Source organism: Cavia porcellus, unplaced genomic scaffold (assembly GCF_034190915.1).
Source record: "Cavia porcellus strain 051 isolate PalLab524CR breed Dunkin Hartley unplaced genomic scaffold, mCavPor4.1 scaffold_5, whole genome shotgun sequence".
Lineage (NCBI taxonomy): Eukaryota > Metazoa > Chordata > Mammalia > Rodentia > Caviidae > Cavia > Cavia porcellus.
Genome location: NW_026947488.1, coordinates 66,698,871 through 66,722,500, shown reverse-complemented (window position 1 = coordinate 66,722,500; position 23,630 = coordinate 66,698,871). Strand labels below are relative to the sequence as shown.

The window sequence follows — 23,630 nt, the reverse complement described above, 5'->3', positions numbered from 1 at the left end:
GCAAGTCTTTCTCCTGCGTCTCCGCGTACTCCACTAGGGGCCTGAGCAGAGCCAGAGCTCCGGAGCACTGCAAATCGTTACCATCAAGGTGCAGCTTGCTGCGGAAGAGGGTGAGATACATTGTTCATGGGATGTTAGTTCCACTTCCTCAAATTAGGATTGGAAGTCTTTTTCTGATAAAATTATATATATATATGTGTGTGTGTATATATATATATATATATCCATGAAATAATTGATAATCGTAATAAAGAAAAATAGACCATATCATAAAAAATAGTGACTTCTTCAGGTGTTTAAATGTGAATTCAGCTTGACACCCGTGATTCTCAAACTTTAAAGAATCTTTTTCTAATAGTTAAGAATAAGCAAACAAAAATAACTATCAAATGGATTGTGCAGCAGAAGACAAAAGTGAGGCCATCTCACCAGACGGCACTCCGGCTGATGACCAGGCCCAGCCTAGGCCCGCTGCCTGGCCCCAGCCCACAGTACCGCAGACTGAGGCCCTGAAGCCTCTTGTTGTTCTCCAGGCCTGAGAAGATGCGCTCTATTTCTTCATTTCCAAATCTAAAAAGAAATGACAGGAACAAAGTCAAGCCTTGTAAAATTTATGTCACTGAGTGCATTCCTTGTTTTAAAGACTCTCAGTGTGAGTTTCCAGGGCCAAGAAGGCTGCTGGAAGCCTGGGTGCCAATGTACCCCAGGGCAAAGGGAGCAGAGGACAATCTAAAGGACCCACTCTAACCCCCAGGCAGCTCTAAACTCCTCAGTGAGAAGGCGCAGCCAGGGACAGGAGGAGGCCCCAGCAGCACCAAGACTCTGGGGAGAGCCAGGGCTTCAGGCCCGGCCAGCCAGGTTCAGGGGACTCACTCTCCTCCTCTGCTGGTCCCGGGGGGCCTCCCCCAAGTTACAGGCTTCAGTCTGCGGGGAGAAGTCTCATGCATCTCTCACACCCTAGGAGTAGGACTGGATGTTATCAATTTTAGGGGCCGGAAAACTGAGGCTGGGGGAGGTACGGTGATATCTTTAGGGAATCTGGCATGTTGAGGCCTGAACTTTCAGATGAGACAAGTAATGTTAACAGAAATAACTTTTAAAATTTATTAACTCGGGCCAGGGATTTAATTCAGTGGTGTAAGGGCTTGCCTGGCAAGTGTGAGGTCAAGAGTTCGCTCCCTGGTACCAAAAAAAGAAGAAAACAAAGTTATTAACTCATTAAAAGTAATCAGTGAGGGCCTGCAAGGCCAGCTCCCAAGGTGAGTGTGAGGAAAAGGGTTCCCTGCCTAAGGGCAGCAGAGGAGGTCCGTCAGTCACCTCCCTGGACATCGCCAGGTTTCTAAGCAGTGGTGCCACCGTGACATGATGGGTAAAGCAAGCTGACTCCTGAAGACAGGAATTTCTTCTTCCTTCTTTCTCCTTCCCACAAGCACAGGTCACTGGGTGTCCCTCCCAAGTTGCAGGGTTGAGAGAGGTGTCCTAGGACTGGGTCTGGTTCTGCTCAGTATCAGGGTAGGGCCGGGGGTGGGGTCCCAAGCAGATACTGCAAAGTGTCCCAGGGACTCTGGCCTTCTCAGCCTTCTGTTAGGACACCCTGCCCAATGATCCTGCCAGCAGTTCAGAATCCTGTGGAGCCTCCACAGGGAGCTCATTTCCCAGTTCTGGCTTCTGCTGGGGGACTCTTCAGGAATCACCGGAGGCTGGTTTCTTAAGGGGCACTGTGTGTTTGCAGTGCTAATTCTCAGGTGCAAATAATCTCTTTCACCTCACAGCCAGCTGGCTTTCTGAGTAGAGTCCCACCTGAAGGTATGGACTTCTGAGTCAGCTATTGTCTCATTATAGACCAAAAGGTTTATGATTTACTCCAATTTCGGGTGTTTTTCTGTTTTTTTTTTTTTTTTTTTTTTTTTGAGGCAGGGTTTCACTCTGTACTTCAAGCTGGCTTTAAACTCACTCTGTAGCCCAGGCTGGCCTTGAATTCAAGTGATCCCCTGTCATACAGGCATGACATACCATGCCTGGCTTCTATTTCTTACAACCAGTCTGAAATTATTTGTGGGTGGTAAATAGAACTCCCAGGAAATCTGGTATCATGGATCAGAATTGGACTGTGACTTGGGAAACCCAGGTTCACATAAAGGATCTGAATGGCAGTCTGGGATACAAGTAGCATAGATTTTATGAGGTTATCAGGATGAGAGATGAGCTCATCTGAGAAGCATGCGGGGCACATTTACTGGTATTATTATTATTAATAGTCTTACCCCCAGTTCCTCCCTGACACGCTCCTCAACTCCCCGAAGGTCTCACTCTGATCCTCCCCAGTGCCCGCCCATCTCCCCACCTTGCTCCTGGTGAAGACCAGCCCACCACTCCCCAGGCAGCTGGGGTTTTATCTGAAGCACTGCAGAACACAAATAGGGACATCTTTCCTTGTGTCTGCTTTGCCTTATGTCTAATCAAGAGCTTGTCTCTTTTCTTCTACTGCACCAAAGACTCCCTTGGACAGCCAATTGTCATGAGCAATGAACACAGTGTCATGTTATAAATTGTCCTTTAACAAATAAGCATTGATGACCTCCTCTCCCTGGTAAGCGGCGATAGTGTGGCCCACTGCAGCCCTTCCAGGGGGAGAACTAGCAGTGTCTCCTAAAATTAATGCCATGTTGGAACTGAGGACGCTGTGAAAACAAATGACCATTCTGCCTCCCTGCTTAGCAATAGTCAACCTACTGCTACATGGCCTAGAGTCAAATACCCCACTTCCCCTATCCTTCTTCTCCTCCCCCTCCCTGCCCATTAGCAAGTGGGAACCAGAAATCTGAGCATCTCCTGGGAGGTTGACCATAGCAAATAAGGGGGACTTCCTTCTACCATCTCTTTGAAGGCAAATATTTTTATTACTGTTTTGCTCTTTTCTGATTAATGGTACTGCTCTATTCAATATTCTGTTTTGGTAAGTTCTATAGTGTTCTATATTTCATCTCATTTTTATATATGGGATTGAAAGAACAACTATTATAAAGATAACAAAATATACTGTGATACCTATTACTGTTATCCTGGTAACCTGCTGTGAAGTTCTGTACCAATTTCACTGTGCGATCTTAGTTGGCTTTATTCTGACTTGTTCTGTTGTATACTTTCAAAATAAATTAAAAACAAATAAGCATTGAAAGAACTGATGAGTCTTCCTGAGAATTCAGGAATTCCAACCCTAAAGAGGGCTTAGAGGGTCCTTGTTGAGGCTTGATGGGCAAAGAAGCTGGACAATGGCCCCCTACCCCATGTAGGAACCCTGCCCGCTGGAACTCTGCATTCCAGCCTTACCTGCAGTAATCCAGGACAAGAGAATGTAATCCACTGAACTGCAGAGCCTTCCCAAGTCTCCCCAGCGACCATGTATCCATCTTGCAATTTATGATTTCCAGGGTGGTCAATGGGCAGGGAGTGCGTCCTGTCAATTCCAGAAGCCAAGACTACAAGACAAGGTTAAAACCCACTTACCTATCGCTGCCAAATACACTCTAAACTTTCATGTCCTGCTCACAAGGTCTGCCACATTAATTATGTTGACATTTTTGTCTTCAAGATACTTTTCTCATTACTCAACAAAGAGGTGAAAATAAAATCCCTTAAAAACAGAGATTTGCTGGATGTGGTGGTCCAGGCCTCTTATCCCAGTTCACAAGGAGTCTGAGGCAGAGGACTGCAAGCTTGAGGACAGCTTGGTCAATTTAGGGAGACCCTGTCTCAAAATAAAATTAGAAAAAGGCTGGGTGGCTCTTTTTGTAAGTGTTAAGATTACTGTGAGTGTAGGTCAGTAGAAGAGCACTTGCCCAGCCTGCAAAAGGCCTTGGGTTCGATCACCAGCACTGGAACAACAAACACACTTTTAAAAAAGCCCAGATTCTTTGAAGACTGATATGGGCAACCCCAGTCTCTGTGATGAAATAGGATATATTTCAAGATATCATTTTAGATGCTACTGAATGCCCCCCATCCATATGTAACTCTATACAGAGACAGGAGATTTAAAGAGACAAGTTAAAATAAGATCACGGGGGTAGAAGGGGATGGACACAACTCAGTATAACTAGTATCCTTATAAGAAGAGGAAAATGGACACAGATGTCCAGAGCACAGACTATGTGAAAATCCAGGGGGAAAACCAGCCAACAGTAAACCAGAAAAAGAGACCTCCGATGAAACCAACTCTGCCTGCACCTTAATTTCCAGCTCAGCCAACACAGTGTAAGAAAATAACTCTGCTGTTCACACTATCCAGCCTATGATTCTGTGCTGTGACAACCCCTAGCAAACTAAAACAGATGTATCGTCCCATGGTATGTTCTTAGAACAGAGGTGTGGCTAAGGCCAATCTTAACAATGAGAATGATGATAAACTATCTGTCCTCTCCGCCATAAATATCATCAGAGCTGGGAGATATGTACAGGATGGGATTGTGCCGTTTTAGCAATGCTGCATCCCAAGCAGCTGCACTGGGAATGACTTGGGAGTACTGGGGCTCAGGGTTCTGGAGAGAGGTGATTTCTGCAGTAACGAGGGACACTCAGACAGCTCTCCTTGAAAGAAGAGCATTTGGACTTCCGGGAGAACATGGCGGACAGATAACAGCAACTACCGGAGGCTCTCTGAAAGGCTTGGCTCAGAAGTCAGGAATGATGCGGACTAAGGAGACATGAGCCGGTAGAGATATGCTATGCTGACTCAGGAACGAACTGGGCTGAGAGAAACCAACTTGGAATGCAGTCCTGGCGCTAAAATAGGAACAGAAAAGACTCGGTGTGGAGGCTGGACCCCGCGCCATTGGAAACCGCAATTTGGGTCTCCCGCCGCTCGGCGGCTGGCTGCCTCCACAAGCGGCTCGGCAAGGAGAGACGCGCAGAAGCTCTGGGAACGGGAGTCTGCGAATGGAGTCGAAAACAGTACGGACAAGGAGGCGTACACTGACTTGTGGCGAGGTGAATGAGAGAAACTGACACTCTACCACAGTTTGACTCCAGCGGAGGACTTTCTGGGCTCGGGCAGTCCTGTAAGAGCAGGGTGCGGTGGCGACTCCAGCCACACATTCCCCTCTTGGATGGGATTGGTGAAAAGTGCCTGGCCTGCGTGACGCTGCGGGAGGACTTGGTAGGCTGGCCTAACCCAGATCCCAGAGCCTGACGGTGGCCCGGAGGGGCGACTGACTCCTGCGTAGGCTGCCTAGTCCGTAACTCCCTGGTGCGCAGTGGTGGGCGGGAACACCTAGCCAGCGCAATTTGATCAGACTGTGGCTGACAGGCAGGGAAGCCGGGCCTCCTATATAAGCTTGCATATATATAAGGAACAGAGAATATTGGGAAGGGAAGCAACAAGAAAGGCTCCTCGGCCCCCAATTCTGAGAAACAGGCAATAGCGGTCACCACACCAATAGACATTAAGCGCCATATAGAGAGCCTCATAGACCAATTCAGGAATGAAGTTATCAACAACCTGAAGCTAGAAGTATGCAGAATAGTTAGAGAAATGCTAAGCACCACCCAGGAAAAAACAGATGGTGGAATGGAAGAACAGAAAAAGAGGGGAGAATTGTTTGATGGAGAAAACAGAGAAAGCATAGAGTACGTGAAGCAGGTTCAAAGGGACTATCAAGAAATTAAGAAGTCTATCCAAGACTGGCATAACAGCTTGAAAGAAACTAAGGACAGACTATCTGAACTGGAGGGCAGACTTGTAATATGGGAGAATGAAATGAAAAACTTCTTAAAAATAACAAAGAAACAAACAGCAATAATACAAAGACAAGAAGATGATAAGAGGAGCCATAACTTAAGGATTAAGAACATAAAAGAAGAAGTAGGGACACAAACAAGTGAACTACAAAAGCTACTCACAGAAATAATCCAGGAGAATTTTCCTAATTTAGCAAAAAGTAAAGATACTCAGATGTATGAGGCATACAGGACCCCAGCTACCTACAACCCTAACAGAGAAACACCCAGGCATATAATAATAAAAATTCCAGAAATTCAATACAAGAACAGAATATTAAAAGCTGTAAGAGACAAGAAACAGACCACTTACAAGGGAACACCCATCAGAATTACAGCAGATTTCTCTGCACAAACCATCAAATCACGAAGAACATGGGGGGAAATAATTCAAGCTTTGAAAGATAATAATCTCCAGCCAAGATTGAGATATCCTGCACAACTGTCCCTGGAAATTGATGGAAAAACAAGGTGCTTCCAGGATAAAGAGGAACTGGGGGAATTTGCAACCACTAATTCAACCCTACAGAAAGTATTGCAGGATATTCTAAAAAAAGAAAAATACAAAGAACCCAGAAATAGTGGCGGGGAGGCCACAACGAATGGAGCAGAGAACAAAATGAAGAAGACAAACTGACAGCTACTGACAGAAAAAGAGCTCAACAGAAATGAGGCAGAGAAGATTGGATGATAGGAACAGCTATTTTGGAGAAAATGACATCTTAATAGGTAATACTGATTTAGTATCATCTTGTTTTGAAGTCTCATCTAGCTTTTGTTCTTCTGTCTCCAATGGTCTAAACAGGTTGTATCTTATTGGATTTTATTATGTATGATAGTATAAGCAAAAACCTTTTAAAGACAAGGAGATTATACAGAAACCATTGTTCATTTTCTGTTAGTCGATTCTAAATACTCTGTAATGCTGTCATTCTCTTAAATGGTTTTACATTGTTTTGATATACTTAATGCTACAGTATTCGAAGTTGTACTCAAGGATTTCAAGGAGTCAATATGGTAACTACTTTTGGGTCGGACTTATCTGGTGGTGAAACACTATTCTGCTTAAATGGTTATGTTTTGATCTGCGCTGTTTCGCTGTTATGCCCTCTTTTTTCTCAATCTCCACTCCATTATTTACTTTTTTATTTTTATCCGTTTAATTAAAGGGAAAAAATAGCAGGATATAATATAGTAACCCACTTTGACTTTCTATTATCTCGATTTGAAGCCCTGTATTACTCTCACCATCTTGTTTTTGACTGATGTTCCCCTATTCTGTTTTGCTGGATAGTATCAGGTTCGAAAGTTTAGGCATCAGCTGTGAAGATAATGAGATTCATTATAACGCCCATTCTTGTTGACTTTTATCTACTTTTGAAGACCTACAATGTCTCCAATGTTTTGGTTTTGTCGGTTTTGTTCTTTACTGTTTTGTTTAATTGTATTATAACTAATGATATAGGCAATTCTATTAGAGATAGCGGGAGGCATTATGGTAACCATTGTTGATCACCTTGTATTATGTTTTTATATTATCTATTATGTCCACCCTTTTGACTTGACCGATTCTGTTCTGTTATGTCACATTTGGTTTTACTCTCTTCCAAAAAAGTAATAAGAACCGTGGGAGCAATGAAACCCAAAATGTGTAATAGTCATTGTACAAAAGAGAGGAAAAGAAAGTGCTCTAAACTATATAACTGCATGTATATTTAAGTGTATAAGATAGAAAATGATATCACAGAGTTTTATTGGATCATTGAACAGAACTGTTTGCAGTATCATTGTTGGAATGTCCACTCTACAAGCTTTAATTTTGTGACTTGAACAATTATTTCTAAGATGGCAATATGTAATCCATTAACTAATGATTTCCTACTGTTCATTTTTTTCTTCTGTAAGTCTGTATAACTTGTACCCTTTCACTGTTTTTTTTTCTTTTCTCCTTAAATAAAAAAAAAAAAAAAAAGAAAGAAGAGCATTTGGCCCTCCCTCCATGTGTTGGTGTGTACAGAGCTGGCTAGGACATGTTCTTATCTCCTCAATGGGCTCTCAGCCATATAATTAGGTCTAGCTGAGGTGCTGCTGGGTCGTCTTTGATGCAGTGCAACCGGTCAGTGATGCCCTGACGACAGCTCGCAAGTAGTAAGCGTGAGGTACTCTGTCAGCTGAGCTTGAGCTTCAAGAAAGAAGCCATGACATCTCAGGGTGTGACAATTACGCATCAGAACTGAAGCACTGACCCCAGAACACTAGGTGTACCCCAATCTGTGACATGCGGATTATTCTTTCTGCATGCCTTTCTCTCTGCATATTGCAGAGGTGATTTCTGGCCTCCTACCTAACCTAGCTCACAGCACTCACGTACTTCCCGCCTTTCTCACGCAGTCACTCATGCCCGAATCACTCCTCTCTTCATGAATTAATAAAACTGGGATTTGGCCCTGGGTCATGGCCTTTGTTCTGGGTAGCCATCATTCTAGCTGGATTTAAGACCGGTTTGACTCCCCATAAATACAAATTTGCCTTCATGTCTTTATTCTTGCCATGCATTGCCCTGGAAGTGGTAGATTGGAATTAACTCAGTTGATCGCCAGCACCTTTTCCCTGAGATTACAAATGTGGACTCCTCCAGTCTGAGATGAGGTCGGAAGGGCTGTCTACAACCCAGGAGTTAAATCCCTACTGAACTGAAAGAAGAGGGGATTTAAAACTGCAAATTAAGAGCCTGTCATGAAGGCCCCCTGTTAGCTATTAGAACCATCCCTGTCTGAAGATTTTCTCCACTCAGCATTGAAGCCTGCAGGAGAGTTTGGTGGGATTCAGAAAGTTTTCTGGGTAATGGCATGTTGGTCAGATATAGGATTCCAAATAATATGTTGGCCAAGAATGAAAACGCACTTTTAACCAAGTGTACCAGTGCCTGGCCAGTGCCGAGGCCTGGGTGAGGAGAGATGCCCTATTTGCTGCTGGATTGGATTTCTCCAGCTGTGCATCTGCCAAAGAAGCCCAGGCTGCATTTGGGGCCTGAGGTAAGCAGGCCCCGGGGCGCCCAATCAGAGGTTTGTGGGGTTGCTCTCTGGTACCAGCACCGTGGGGCAGGGACAACAGCTCTCCAAGACAGATCCCTCAGTGCCACATCCAGCACAGCTCTTGAAACTGGAGGGAGGATGGTGGAAGGATGAATAACTGAAGACAAGAGTCAAGATGCAGCAAGCTGAGGTCAGGTGGAGCCCCCTCCTGATGGGAGAAAGGCTCGCCCAACAACTGCAGCACGTTTACTTACGCGGTCCGGTCGGCAGAAGAGGATGTTTATGGAGAACTCTAAGAGAGTAAGATCGGAACAGGAAGAACTTCTAATCTTCACCAAAACATCATGCCTTGCTGGGGACAAGAGAGGAGCTGACCATATCATCTCGGGGAAGGCCAAGTCACTTTGTGTGTCAGCTCCCCAAGCTGCGTATGCTTCTCATGGGGTCCTGTGAAATCACCGGAAGCAGTGGCCTTTTCCCCACGTACAGAGAGCTTTGTTCCCAACACTTCAGTAGCCCCGATTCACAAGAGGGCTACATGTTACGGAACAGGGAGAGACCACTTTAAAGGTGCATGAACACCATTCTATTTCTGACTTTGGGGGACTGGGCACCTTGACGATTCTCTGAATAAAAGCAACTAAAGATGCTTGTTGCGCATTTAAATTTTTTTAACTTTATTTTTTTATTTTTTGGTCTTTTTCTTTTTTATTGGTACCGGGGATCGAACTTATGACTGCCTACTTGCAAGGCAGGTGCTTATGCCATTGAGCTAAATCCCCAGCTCCTTAACTTTATTTTTTAACTTTAGCAAAATATACCTAAGTGGGGCTGGGGATTTAGCTCAGCGGCATAAGCGCCTGCCTTGCAAGCAGGCAGTCGTGAGTTCGATCCCCGGTACTGATAAAAACAAAAAAGACCAAAAAAAAAAGATTATATATATACACCTAAGTAACAGTCACAGTTGTAGCCATTTTCAAAGGGACAGTTGGGCTGTGTTAAATACATTCACATTGTTGTGCAGCTGTTATCACCACCACCACCCATCCCTAGGACTATTTTCCTCTGGCAAAACTGAAAGTCTGTGTGGATTAAACAATAACTTACCCTCCCTTTCACACCACTGCCTACCCTGCGGGGCCGCCACTCTACTTCCTATGCATTTGACCACCTGGGTACCTCCCAGAAATGGAATTACACAGTATTTGTACTTTTGTGACTGGCTCGTTTCACGTAGTGTAGTGTCCTTAAGGTTCCTTCCGGGCTGCAGCACCTCAGGACGTCTTTCCTCATTGTGTTTCATTTGTCCATTCACCTGCCAGTGGGCACTCAAAGGCTCCCACCTGCTGACTATTATGAATTATGTGCTATGAACATGGTGTACAAATATCTCTTTGAGACCCATGCTGTTTTCAGTTCTTTGGGGCATGAACTACAAGGTGGAATTTCTGGATCATATGGTATTTGTTTTTAATTTTTTGAGGAATCTCTATGCTGTTTTCCACAGCAGCTGTACTATTTTATATTGCCACTGACAGTACAAAAGACCTCCAATTTTCTCACATCCACAGCAATACTTGCTATTTTCTGCTTTCTGGTTACTAGTCCTTCTAGTGGGTGATATGTCATTGTGGGTTTTTTGCTTGTTTTTGCAGTATGGATGCTCAAAGTCATGGGTGCTCTACTGCTGAGCTGTACCCCCAGGCCTTCTATTCTTAAAAAAAATTTAGGTCCTTTTATCTTTTATTTTGAGGCAGATTTTTGCTACGTTGCCAAGGCAGGCTGTGAACTTGCACATGCACTACTGTACCTGGCTTCATTATAGATCTTCTTTACATTGCCTTAGTGATTAGTAACGTTGAACATCTTTTCATGTGCCATTGACTGATTGGGTATCTTTGAAGAATGTCTGTTCAAGTCCTTTTCTTTTTTGAGACAGGGTCTCTCTGAGTAGCTCATGTCAGCCTTGAACTCATTATAGTTTTGAATTCACAGCAACCCTCCTGGCTCAGCCTCTCAAGTACTGGGATTACAGGTATGAGCCAGGACTCCCAGCGTTGTTCCCATTGTGGCTGAGATGGAGGGATTCTGTACGTACTCTGGCTATTAACCCCTTATTGGATATAAGATTTCCAGTTATTTTCTCCCACTCCATGGATTGCTTTTCCACTCTGCTAGTTGTGTTCTTTGATGCACACAAGTTTTACATTTTAATGTTCCCCAACTTCTTTATTTTGTTTTGTTGCCTGTGCTTTTAGCATCCTATTCAAAAACTTACTGCCGAGATCTGGGGTGCCCTCATCGGCCTCTCTGCGTGTCTGGAGGACTCTGGATATCTCCGCCCAGTCTGTTGGAGTCCTCCCAGGCTTCCAGGTGCAGTGAAGGGGAGAGGTGGGTTTGAGGCTTCCACATCAGCCTCCCCATTCCAGTTACACTTGGAGAACTGCTGAGCTCCCGAAGGGTGGGCGGGCCCACACTATCAGCCTAGCCCAGCCTGTTTTGCTGCCGTGCCTGGCCATCAGTGTGCAGAGGAGGAGCTGGGCAGATCTGGGGTGCCTTCATCGGCCTCTCCATGTGTCTGGAGGACTGTGGATATCTCTGCAAGCAGGGAGGGACCACAGGTTCCTGAGGCACCGCGGCCTGTGGTGAGTACCCTAACCCGGCTGTGATTGAAGAACTGTGTAGCTTCCAAGGGGCAGGTGGGTGCACAGTGTCCCTGAGGCCCAGCTTGTCTGGAACTGCGGAGTTCTGAGCAGGCAGAGGAGGGCCACTGGTTCTGTAGGCCCAATGGCTTGGGGTAGCGCAGTGCCAGAGTCTCAGTAGCTCCAAACATAGAAGGGGATTTTCAACAGATCCTGAGGAAGCTTTCAAATAACACTTGAAACACAGAAATATAGGAAAATGACAAAATGAAAGACCAAATTACAACCTCAAACCTCCAGCCCATCTCAAGAAACCCTAGGAGCGATGTATATAGAAGAAAATATATCCCATCCACCTCATATATCGGACACAATAGCTACTGAAATTGACAAGCAACTCCAGGAAGCTTTAAAGAAATTCAAACTTGAAATAATCTCCCAGATAAAAGAAGAAATGATAAAAGAAATGAAAGAGATTCTAAATATATCTAAAGAAAACACAGATAAAAAATTGGAGGAACTAAACAAAAAGATAGAATCCCTAGATGAGCAATATAAGAAACAAACAGAATACATAATGCAGATGCACAGAGATATACAGGAAATAAAAAACTCCACTGAAAGTTGTAAAAACCGCCTTAATGAAAGTGAAGATAGAATTTCAGACCTTGAAGACAGGATTGCAGCTAGTGAACAGGAAAGGAAAGATCTTTTAAAAATAACAAGGAATCAGGAAACAACAATTCAACAACTGCAAGACGATGCAAAGAAGAATAACATAAGAATGATAGGGATTAATGAAAGAGAGGGAGACAACATGAAGGATGTCAGGAGGATATTTAGAGAAGTAATAGCTGAAAATTTCCCAAGCATGAGATCAGAAACTGACATCAGGATCAGTGAAGCATATAGAACTCCAAATAGTCATAACCAAAATAAAACTATACCCAGACATATAATAATCACCATCCCAGAAATCCAACACAAGAATAGATTATTAAAAGCTGTCAGAGAGAAAAGACAGATCACTTATAAAGGAAAACCTATCAGAATCACAGCAGACTTCTCAGCACAAACGATAAAGTCAAGAAGAGCATGGAGTGAAATATTCCAGATCCTAAAGCAAAATGACTTCCAACCAAGACTGATATATCCTGCAAAACTATCATTCAAAATAGATGGTGAAATACGATACTTCTGTGACAAAGAACAGCTGAAGAACTTCATGAACACCAAACCAACCCTGCAAAAAATATTGAAAGACAGTTTAGATACACAAAGGAAAAAACCACTAAGCAAAGCAAATAATTAAACAGAACAGAAAGATAAAGATGCAACAGCAGAGAGATAACATTCCTATAATTAACCAGCATTTAACAGTAATAACCATTAATGTAAATGGTCTCAATGCACCAATCAAAAGAAACAGACTAGCAGAATGGATCAAGAAACAAAATCCAACCATATGCTGTTTACAGGAAACCCATTTAACCCAGAAGGATACTCACAGACTGAAAGTCAAAGGATGGAAAACAATTCTTCATGCAGCAGGAATCCAAAAAAAGGCAGGAGTAGCCATTCTGTTTGCAGACAACGTGAACTTTAAACCAACAATGACCATAAAGGACAAAAAAAGGTCACTACATACTCGTAAGGGGAAAACTCCAAGAGGAAGAGATAACTATCTTAAATATATACGCACCAAACTCCAGAGCACCCAGTTATATAAAACAATTATTAACAGAAATGAAAACTCAAATTATCAGTAACACAATTGTAACAGGAGACCTTAATACACCACTGACACCAAGGGACAGATCAACCAGACAGAAAATGAGCAAAGAAATAACAGAACTGAATCACACCTGTAAACAAATGGGTTTGATAGACATATACAGAATGTTCCACCCAACAACATCAGAATACACATTCTTCTCAGCAGTACATGGATCATTTTCTAAAATAGACCATATATTAGCTCACAGAACATATTTAAGCAAATGCAAAAGAGTTGAAATCATCCCTTGCATATTATCGGATCATAGCGCTCTGAAATTAGAAATTAATGATAAAAGATACTGCAAAAATTCCGCAAACACATGGAAACTGAATAACACACTCTTGAGCAATCAGTGGGTCACAGAAGAAATTAAAGAAGAAATTAAACAATACCTAAAAGAAAATGAAAATGCAGATACAACTTACTGGAATCTGTGGGATGCAATGAAAGCCGTCCTGAGAGGAAAATTTATTGCACTGAGTTCCCACATCAGGAAAACAGAATGAATACAAATAAATAACTTGATGCTACACCTCAAACAGCTAGAAAAAGAAGAGCAAGTCAAGCCCAAAGCCAAAAGAAGAGAGGAAATTATAAAAATCAGAGCAGAAATCAATGCAATAGAGACTAAGAAAACAATCCAAAGAATCAACGAATCAAAGAGTTGGTTCTTTGAAAGAATAAATAAAATCGATAAGCCCCTAGACAACCTTATTTTAAAAAGGGAAGAAAAAGCTCAAATTCATGCAATAAGAAATGAAAAAGGAGAAATCACTACAGACCCAATAGAAATACAGAGGATCATCAACACCTATTTCGAAAACCTCTACTCTCAAAAGTTTGATAACACAGAAGAAATAGACAGATTCTTAGAAGCATATGAAGTACCAAAGCTAGATCAAGAGGATGTAAAACTGTTGAATAACCCAATCTCTGCTAATGAAATTGAAAATGTAATTAAGTCCTTACCCACCAAGAAGAGCCCAGGCCCAGATGGATTCACTGCAGAATTCTACAAGAAATACAAAGAAGACCTAATGCTGACACTCCTCAAACTATTCAATGAAATTGAAAGGGAAGCAATCCTTCCTAAGTCATTCCTGGAAGCAAATATTACTCTAGTACCAAAACCTGAGAAAGACCCAACTATAAAAGAGAACTATAGACTGATCTCCCTAATGAACACAGATGCAAAAATCCTCAATAAAATATTGGCAAATAGGATCCAGCAAATCATCAAGAAGGTTATACACCATGACCAAGTGGGATTCATCCCAGGAATGCAAGGATGGTTCAACATACGCAAATCAATAAATGTAATCCACCATATCAATAAAGCCAAAAATAAGAATCACATGATCATTTCTATAGATGCAGAAAAAGCCTTCGATAAGGTCCAACACTTATTCATGATAAGAACTTTACAGAAAATTGGAATAAATGGTCTTTACCTCAATATAATAAAGGCCATTTATGACAAACCAACAGCCAGCATCATACTAAATGGCCAAAAATTGAAAGCCTTTACTTTAAAATTGGGCACAAGACAAGGATGTCCTTTATCACCACTCCTATTTAATATAGTACTGGAAGTACTAGCCAGAGCAATTAGGCAAGAAAGAGAAATAAAAGGGGTAAAGATAGGAAAAGAAGAAGTTAAATTATCATTGTTTGCAGATGACATGATACTCTACATAGAAGACCCCCTAAACTCCATTGAAAGACTCTTAGATACAATAAATAAATTCAGTAATGTGGCTGGATACAAAATCAATACTCAGAAATCAATAGCATTCCTATACACGAACAACAAAATCACAGAGAGGGAAATAAGAGAAACTGGACTATTCACATTAGCAAGCAAAAAAATGAAATATTTAGGAATTACTCTTACGAAAGAAGTGAAAGACTTATACAGTGAAAATTATAATACACTGAAAAAGGAAATTGAAGATGATCTCAGAAAATGGAAAGACATCCCTTGCTCATGGATAGGAAGAACAAACATTGTGAAAATGGCCATTCTCCCAAAACTGTTATACAGATTCAATGCAATCCCAATAGAAATACCATCAACATATCTTATAGATCTAGAGAAATCACTCCTAAATTTCATCTGGAACCAGAAGAGACCTAGAATCGCAAAGGCAATCTAAGCAGCAAAGACAAAGCAGGAGGCATCACAATCCCTGACTTGAAGTTATACTACAAAGCAACAGTAGTAAAATCAACATGGTATTGGAATCAAAACAGAACCGAAGATCAATGGAATAGATTAGAAGATACAACCACAACTACAAACACACTCAACCACTTTATCTTTGATAAAGGAGCCAAGCAGGTTCACTGGAAGAACGACAGTCTCTTTAATAAATGGTGCTGGAAAAACTGGCTCTCCATTTGCCAAAAACTAAAGCTAGACCCATGTCTATCACCATGTACTAAATTAAAATCTAAGTGGGTCAAAGATCTGAATATTAAAACAGAAACACTAAATCTATTGGAAGACAAATTAGGTAGAAACCTTGGAGACATAGGAGTAGGTAAAGAATTCATGAACAGGACTCAAACCGCACGGGAAATACTCCCCAGAATCAATAACTGGGACCACTTCTTATTAAAAAGTTTCTGCAGGTCAAAAGAAATCTCCAGCATAGTGAAAAGAAAACCCACAAACTGGGAAAAGATTTTAGTGAACTCTCTCTCAGACAAGGGCCTCTTGTCTAAAACATATAAAGAATTAAAGAAACTCAGACCTCCAAAATTCAAAGATCCAATCCAAAAATGGGCATCTGAGATGAATACGCAATTCTCAGATGAAGAAATGCAAATGGCAAATAAATACATGAAAAAATGCTCATCATCATTGGTCATTAGAGAAATGCAAATTAAAACCACACTGAGATACCATCTCACTCCTGAAAGAATGGCCAGGATCAAGAAAACCAACAAAAAATGCTGGAGAGGCTGTGGGGAAAAAGGAACTCTCCTGCACTGCTGGTGGGAGTGTAGACTGGTACAGCTTTTGTGGAGATCTGTCTGGAGATTTCTCAAAAAGTTGGGATTGGAAATCCCATTTGTTCCAGCTATTCCACTTCTAGGCATATTCCCAGAAGAACTGAAAGCATCATACCACAGTGATATATGTGCACCTATGTTTATAGCAGCACAATTTGTAATCGCCAGATCTTGGAAACAACCCAAGTGTCCATCAACTGAGGAATGGATAAAAAAGTTGTGGTATTTATACAATGGAGTATTATTCAGCTATAAAGAAGGATCACATTGAGATATTTATCAATAAATGGGCGCAGCTTGAGACCATACTCATAAGTGAAATAAATCAATCTCGCATGTGTGAATACCGAATAGTTTCCCTAATGTAAGTAATGATTCAAATATATAAAAATATGTGGTAATCATGATTCCCCATTAGGTGGCCTTGAAGCCTTATAAAGTTTTCACTCATTAATTAGAAAGGCTTTATTCTGGGCTTCTTGATATGGAAATATTTGAAGCTAGAGTATATGAAGTTTTATCCAAATATTTCAAGGAAAAAGACAGACACTATGGTAACTACTATTAAGTCGGGTTATATGGTGGTGAAGTACTAGGTTGCTGAAACAGTCATGCTTTGACCTCTATTGTTATATTGTTATGTCCTGTTTTATCTCAATCTCCCCCTTATTCTTTTAAAAAAATTATTTAGTCATTTCTTATGTTTGTCTTAATTAAAGAAAAAATTTAAAAAATTAGGATATATAAATAGTAACTCTTTTTGATTTTCTATTAACTTGTTTTGAAGTCCTGTAATACTCCCACGATCTTGTTTTGACTGATTAGACTCTGTTCCATTCTGTATGATAGTATCAAGTTTGAGGATCTAGGCAACTACTTTGAAGGCAATAAGATTCACTAAGATGCCCATTCTGGTTTGACTATTGTCTTCTTTGGAAGTCCTGTAATGTTTACAATGCCTAAGTTTTATTGGTCTTGTTCTCTACTGTTTTGTCCAACTTTATAATATCTAATGAGATAGACAATTCTTTTTAAGGAAACAAGAGACAACGTTGATAACCATTGTTGATAACCTTGTACTCTGTTCTACACCATGTGCTATGTCTATCCTTGGTTTTGACTGACAGCTCTGTTTTGCCATATTTGACTGTATTCTCTCCCCCCCCAAAAAGTAATAAGCACTAAGGAGTAATAAAATCCAAAATGTGTAAATTTTGTTGTAAAAAAGAGAGGGAAAAAAAAAAAAGAAAAAGAGCTCTAACGGATATAACAGCAAGTGTGTTTAGGGGTGTTAAATAGCTGACTATATCAATGTTTTTGGATCATTGAACACAGCTGTTTGCAGTCTCCCTGTTTGAATGTCCACCTTGTATTCTTTGATACTGTGATTTGAGCAACTATTTTCAAGATGATAATATGTAATCTATTAACAGGTGATTCCTTACTGTTATGTTTTTTTTTTTGTAGTTCTGTATTATGTGTACCCTTACACCGCTTTGTTTTGTTTTGTGTTTTTCTCTTTTTCCTCTTAAAAAAAAAAAAAAAAAAAAAACTTACTGCCAAGCACTATGGTGCCAAGCACCATGAAACTTTTCCTCTGTTTTTTCCTAAGAATTGAATAAATAATACTTCTTTTTTGGTCTTTTTTTCAGTTTCATTTTTTATTGGTACCGGGGATCGAACTCACGACCGCCTGCTTGCAAAGTAGGTGCTTATGCCACTGAGCTAAATCCCTGGCTCCCATAAATAATACTTTTAAAATGTACCAGTGGCTGGCAGCATAGTGAGGAATCCCCAAAGGTCAGTGAGTGAGAGAAAGGGAAGCCTCCAGTGTATGTGGACGCTGAAGCCAGTTTTCCTCAAGAAAGCTTCCCTAAAGGAGGGATATAAATCACTGGTTTTCCTGGACCAGGATGTCCAGGCAATAGGAAATAAAGCCCCTGATCACTATCCGGGAGTCTGGTAGAAAATACCGTGTGAGGGTGTGGTCCAAAACGAAGTGGCCGCGGCACTCCCAGGCCAGCCCTAACACAGCTTTGCACCTTGATTCACATCACCTCAAAGGTTCAGAGAATCACAGATAAAGAATTTAATGTAGTGTGACCCTGGGAAGGCACCCAGAGTGCAGAGCGAAAAAACAGCAAATCTCTGGAGGAAGCAGTCTGCAAATCAGAGCTCAGGCATCTGCAACTAATTTTCCAGGAAATGAGTGTTTAGAATGAAAAAGAAATCTCCAAAACACACAGAGAAATGTCACCCTAAGTAAGAACCAGCTGAAGCAAAAGAAAGCAATATTAGGTTCCAAAATAATTCAGATTATTGAAATTACTAGACACAGACTATAAAATAATGTTAACATGTTTAAAGAAATGAGATGTTTGCTAGGTTCTTCCTCTAGGCAATATCTGCATTTAAGATTTTCTTTTGTAAAATGCAAGAAACTAGAAAAATAGCCATTAGTGGTTTTTAAAATTAATTAAGTTTGTTAGATATGCACAATGATCACATTCATTATAGGGAATTGTACCTGTACGTGATATGACTTGATTCTTTTTCCCCATTCTCCTATTCTCCCTTCAACCCCTCCTCCCTCCTTATTTACAAAAGCTTTGTTCCTACTTTTCCTTCTTTCCTCTTTTTTTCCTTACCCTTCCTGCCTTCCCCTCCCTCATTCCTTGTTCCCCTTCCCATTTGAATATTTTTTTCCTATTTCACAATATTTTCTTTTTTTGAGACAAGGTCCAGACTGACTTTGAAGTCATTGTCTATGAAACATTTTGGTCCTTAGTTATACTTTTGGTTTCTCACACTAGAAACAATACAGTATTTACATGTGTGTCCAGTTTATTGCACTTAAGAGTATGGTCTCAGTTGGGCAAGGTGGCATACACCTGTAATGCCCAGCCCTTGCGAGGCTGAGGCAAGAGGACTGCTGCAGATCGAGGCCAGACTGGGCTACACGGTGAGTTCCAGTCCAGCCTGAAATGCATAACAAGACCCTGTCTCAGAAAAACAAACAAACAAACAAACAAACAAACAAACAAACGTATGGTCTCAAGGAACATCCGTTTAGCTAGAAATGTCTCATGCTTGTCTCTTTAGTACTCCATTGTATATTTTAAAAAAACACATCTTTATCCATTCATCAGTTGGTGGGCATTTGGGCTGTTTTCAAGATTTAGCTGTTACAAACTGCCATTATAAATATGGGTGCACATATATTGCTGTGTTATAATGCTTATTTATTTATTTAGGTATCAAGGACTCGAACTTAGGACCTCACACTTGTCAGGCAGGTGCTGTACCACTGAGCTATATCAGTTCAGTGTGATGCTTTTAATTCTTTCCAAAAGACACTGAGAATGGGAATAGCTACATTATATAGAACTTCTAGTTTTAGTTTTTAAGGAAACTCCATACTGATTTCCATAGTGGTTGTAACAGTCTACACTCCTACCAACAGTGAAGAAGGACTTCTTTTTTCCCACAGCCTCTCCAGTATTTGTTATTGGTTGATTTTTGATTACAGCCATTCTTTCCGGAGTGAAGTGGAATCTCAGTATTGTTTTAATTTGCATTTCTTGAATGATGAATGATGCTGAACATTTTTTCATATACTTATTTGCTGTTTGTACTTTTTCAATTGAGAAGTGCGTATTCATTTCAGAAGTCCATTTTTGAAGTGGGTCTTTAAATTTGGGGGAGGGCTCTGATTTTTTTTTTGAGTGCTTTATATATTCTTGATAGTAGTCCTTTGAGGAGAAACTGGTAAAATTTTTTACCCATTGTGTGTGTTGTCTCTTCACTCTGTTGATGGTTTATTTTGTTGTATAAAATCTTTTTAATAAAATGAAGTCCCAGGGTACAAGGAGCAGGGGGCGTGCCAGGGAGAGAACAAGTCAGTGTCTCCTGTGAGCCAGCTTATACTGACCTGGGGCCAGAGGTCTGAGCACCTCTTGGGAGGATGACTATGCAATATAGCAAATATGGGGGATTTCCTTCTATCTTATCTTTGAAGGCAAATATTATTTTCACTGTTTTGCTTTGTTCTGATTAATTGTTTTGCTCTATTCAATATTCTGTTTTGACTGGTTTTATAATGTTCTGGTTTTGGTTTGATTTTGCTATACCTGATTGAATGGACAACTATTGTAAAGATTACAAGCTATACTATAGTACCTATAACTGTGCTCTGAAGTTCTGTACCAGTTTCACTGCATTGTCTTGATTGCCTTTGTTCTGTCTTGTTCTGTTGTATTTTACTATGTTCAAAAATAAATAAAGTAAAATGAGATCGCAGTTGCTGATCCTTTGTAATATTTCTTGTGCAACTGACGTTTTGTTTATAAAGTCTTTGCTAAATACCTGTGTCTGGGCTGGGGATTTAGCTCAGCATTGATTAAAGAGGTTATGTTTCTTTCAATGAAGGTGTTTGAGCCATAGATAAGATAGGTGGCTGTGTGTGCTTGAGTTGTTTCTGTGTCTTCTACTCTGTTTCACTTATCCTTGGGTCTTTTTTTTTTTTTAATCACAGTAGCTTTCTTGTATAATTTCAAGTCAGGGATTGTGATACCCTCTGACTTGCCCTCGTTTCCCAGAATTGCTTTTGCTATTCCAGGTATCTTCTGGTTTGATACGAACGTAAGAATTGTAATCTCTAGCTCTATGAGATATGCTATTGGTATTTTGATAGAAACTGCCTTAAATCTGTATATAGTTAAGTACCCAGTTTATACACATTTAGCTGCCGACTTTCACAGAAAAGAATGGACCTCGCATTATGCACATTTATAGATGTAAACAAATCACCGAGGTAGCTCACGTTTACCAGACACTTCACAGTGGTGCTGCTATGCGCTTACTGTACAGTGAGATAGTGCGCAGGAGTACGGTTCAGTCAGAGCTCAGGATGTCAGAAGCAAGAGGAAAAGCAGTGGTGACGTGGAGGGGACTGCTGGGCAGCACAAAGCAATAGCCATGAAGCAAAAGTGAAAAGAATGGAGAGACTGGATCAAGGCGAAAGACGGCAGATGTTGCTCATTCTTATAACACGAAGTGTTCAACCACTGGCACAACTCTAAGGAACAAGGACAAGAGCATGCAACCTGTAAAGTTTTTGTATGCTTTACACAGTATATTTGTGTCAAAGGTGTATGAGACTCGCTTTGTCAGGCCCTTGAATGAATCCAACTTACAAAGGTTCTCCTGGAATAGAACGTGTTAATAAGTCGGGGACTTACTGTAGCAGTTTTGGAAGGATGACGATTTTTAATATGTTGGTTCTGTCTATCTAAGATGGGCTTATGTCCCAGTGAACCCCTTTATGCTAAATCAAAATGCATTTAGTATTCCTCACCCGTAGAGCATCAGTTTAGCTCAGCCTACCTTACACATACTCAGGTCATTTATATTAGCTTGCAGTTGGACAGAATCATCTAACACAGCCTCGTTATAATAAAGTGTCAAATAGTTTTACCACCATGATGTCACAAAGTTGTAAGTTGAACCACCCTAAGCCAGGGGTTCTTTCTACTGTTTTTTTTTTCATTGACCAATGTAGAACTTTTCTGTATATCTTTGATTTTCAGTAGTTTTGCTATGATATTTTAAAATTTTCTTTGCATTTCACTTAATAGCCTTTCTTGAATCTGTTTATGTCTTTCCCTAAAAGTTCTGAAAGGCCTGAGCTGTCCTTTTGTCGAGTGTTGCTGTCATCCCACCCTCAATCCCCTCCCCCAGGATTAAGGTGGTGAGTGCAGCACCCATCGGAGGGCAGGCAGCCAGCACACAGTGTGAAGGATGGAGAGTCTGGTCCCCTCGGCTCATTGCTTTGCTACCTTCTGGCCCCATGAACTACTTCTCCCTTATGACCTTTGCTGTCTTTTGCCTCCATGAATTGCTGCCCCTGTGCAACACATTGGCTGCCTTGGAGTCAGCCAATCATGGACTGAAACCTCTATAGACTGTGAGCTAAATATCCTTTCCTCCTCTCACCTTGGGTGTCAGGTATTTTGTCTCAGCAATGAGAAAAATAACTCAGACACCCACCCTTTCTTTCTTTTCTTTTGCTCTTTTTCTTGAAAATTGAATTCCAGGTGTATATAGTTATGTCTCTAGCCCTTTTTAGAATTTTATTTTGAGACAGGGTCTTGCTAAGTTGCCCAGACTGAACTTGATTCTCTGCCTCAGCCTCCCAAGTAGCTGGGATTATAGGAGTGTGCCTGTAATCCAAATTTTTTGTTTTACTATTTCATGCTTTCCTCCAAACACTGTTTTCTTTTTTTTTTCCTTTTTTTTTAATTTAAAGAAAAGGAAACGAAAAAAAAAAAAAATACATGGAGATAAAAAAAGGGTAGAAATAATACAAAATTACAGACAAACAAAAGGTAAGAAATTGCTGGTTGATAAGTTACAAATTGTCATCTTCGAAATAGCTGTTCAGGTTATAGAATTAAAGTATTTAGAATGACATTCAAAAAAGTGACCCTACAAACCATTCTGCTCTATGATCGAACAAAAGCTCCGTAATATGATTATCAGTCCTACACATTTGTTTTACATCTCAAAGAGGGTAAGGTTAACCATATCAAAACAGAACAGAACATTTAAAAAAAAATAAAAAACAATTTAAAGAAATACAGATTTCAAAGCAAGTCCACTGGAGATCTTCATTATCTAACCGTCTCTAGCTTCTTACCCAAACACTGTTTTCTAGCTTCATCATTTTACTAATCATCTCTCTAAATTTGCCTAAAGTGCTGTTATTTCCCTTTTACTGAGATTTTTTTTATTCAATTACTATACTGACTTATTCAGCTGTAGAATGTCCATTTAGTTTTTTTTTTTTTTTTTTTTTTTTAGTTTCTAGGAGTTTTTCCTCAAAACACAAATTTTCCAGAGTCAGTGCCTTTTTTGGGCTTCGGAGATGAGAACAAGAAGCCAGCCACTATCTGCGAGGTCACAGCCGATAACAATAAGGAGCTACCCACAGAAGAACGGTGTTGGCTGGTCCTAGAAGGAGGAGATGGTTGAGAAGATGGTCCCGAAATTTGTGCCTAGAAGGTGGATGGAAGATGAAAGAGGGAGTCCAGGGTCTCTTCCATCCAACCCCCCACTTGTTTTTGTTTTTTTGAGACAGGGTCTTGCCATGCAGTGCAGGCTGGCCTTGAGCTCACTTTGTACCACAGGCTGGTCTCACACTTGCAATGATCCTCCTGCCTCAGCCTTCCAAGTGCTGGGATTACAGGTGTGAACCACTGGGCCCAGCTTGTAATATTTTCTTCCCTGGGTCTACATCCTCCCTGAGATCCCTTGTTTTTTTTGTTTGTTTGTTTTTTTGTTTTTTGTGTGTGTGTTTGTGTGTGTGTGTTTTGTATTATC

At 40.8% G+C, this 23,630-nt stretch overlaps 1 protein-coding gene across 1 annotated transcript in view; it reads right to left on the bottom strand.

The window, feature by feature from the left end:
• LOC134476106 (uncharacterized) overlaps window positions 1–23,630 on the bottom strand; it is a 56,550-nt gene that overhangs the window by 20,486 nt on the left and 12,434 nt on the right. Inside the window, exons 4-6 of the mRNA XM_063249094.1 lie at window positions 3,331–3,479; window positions 430–570; window positions 1–98 (exon numbers count right to left, since the gene is read on the bottom strand). The exon at window positions 1–98 is cut by the window's left edge and continues 48 nt beyond it. Coding sequence (XP_063105164.1) covers window positions 1–98; window positions 430–570; window positions 3,331–3,479 — 388 coding nt within the window. The remainder of the gene's footprint in view (window positions 99–429; window positions 571–3,330; window positions 3,480–23,630) is intronic.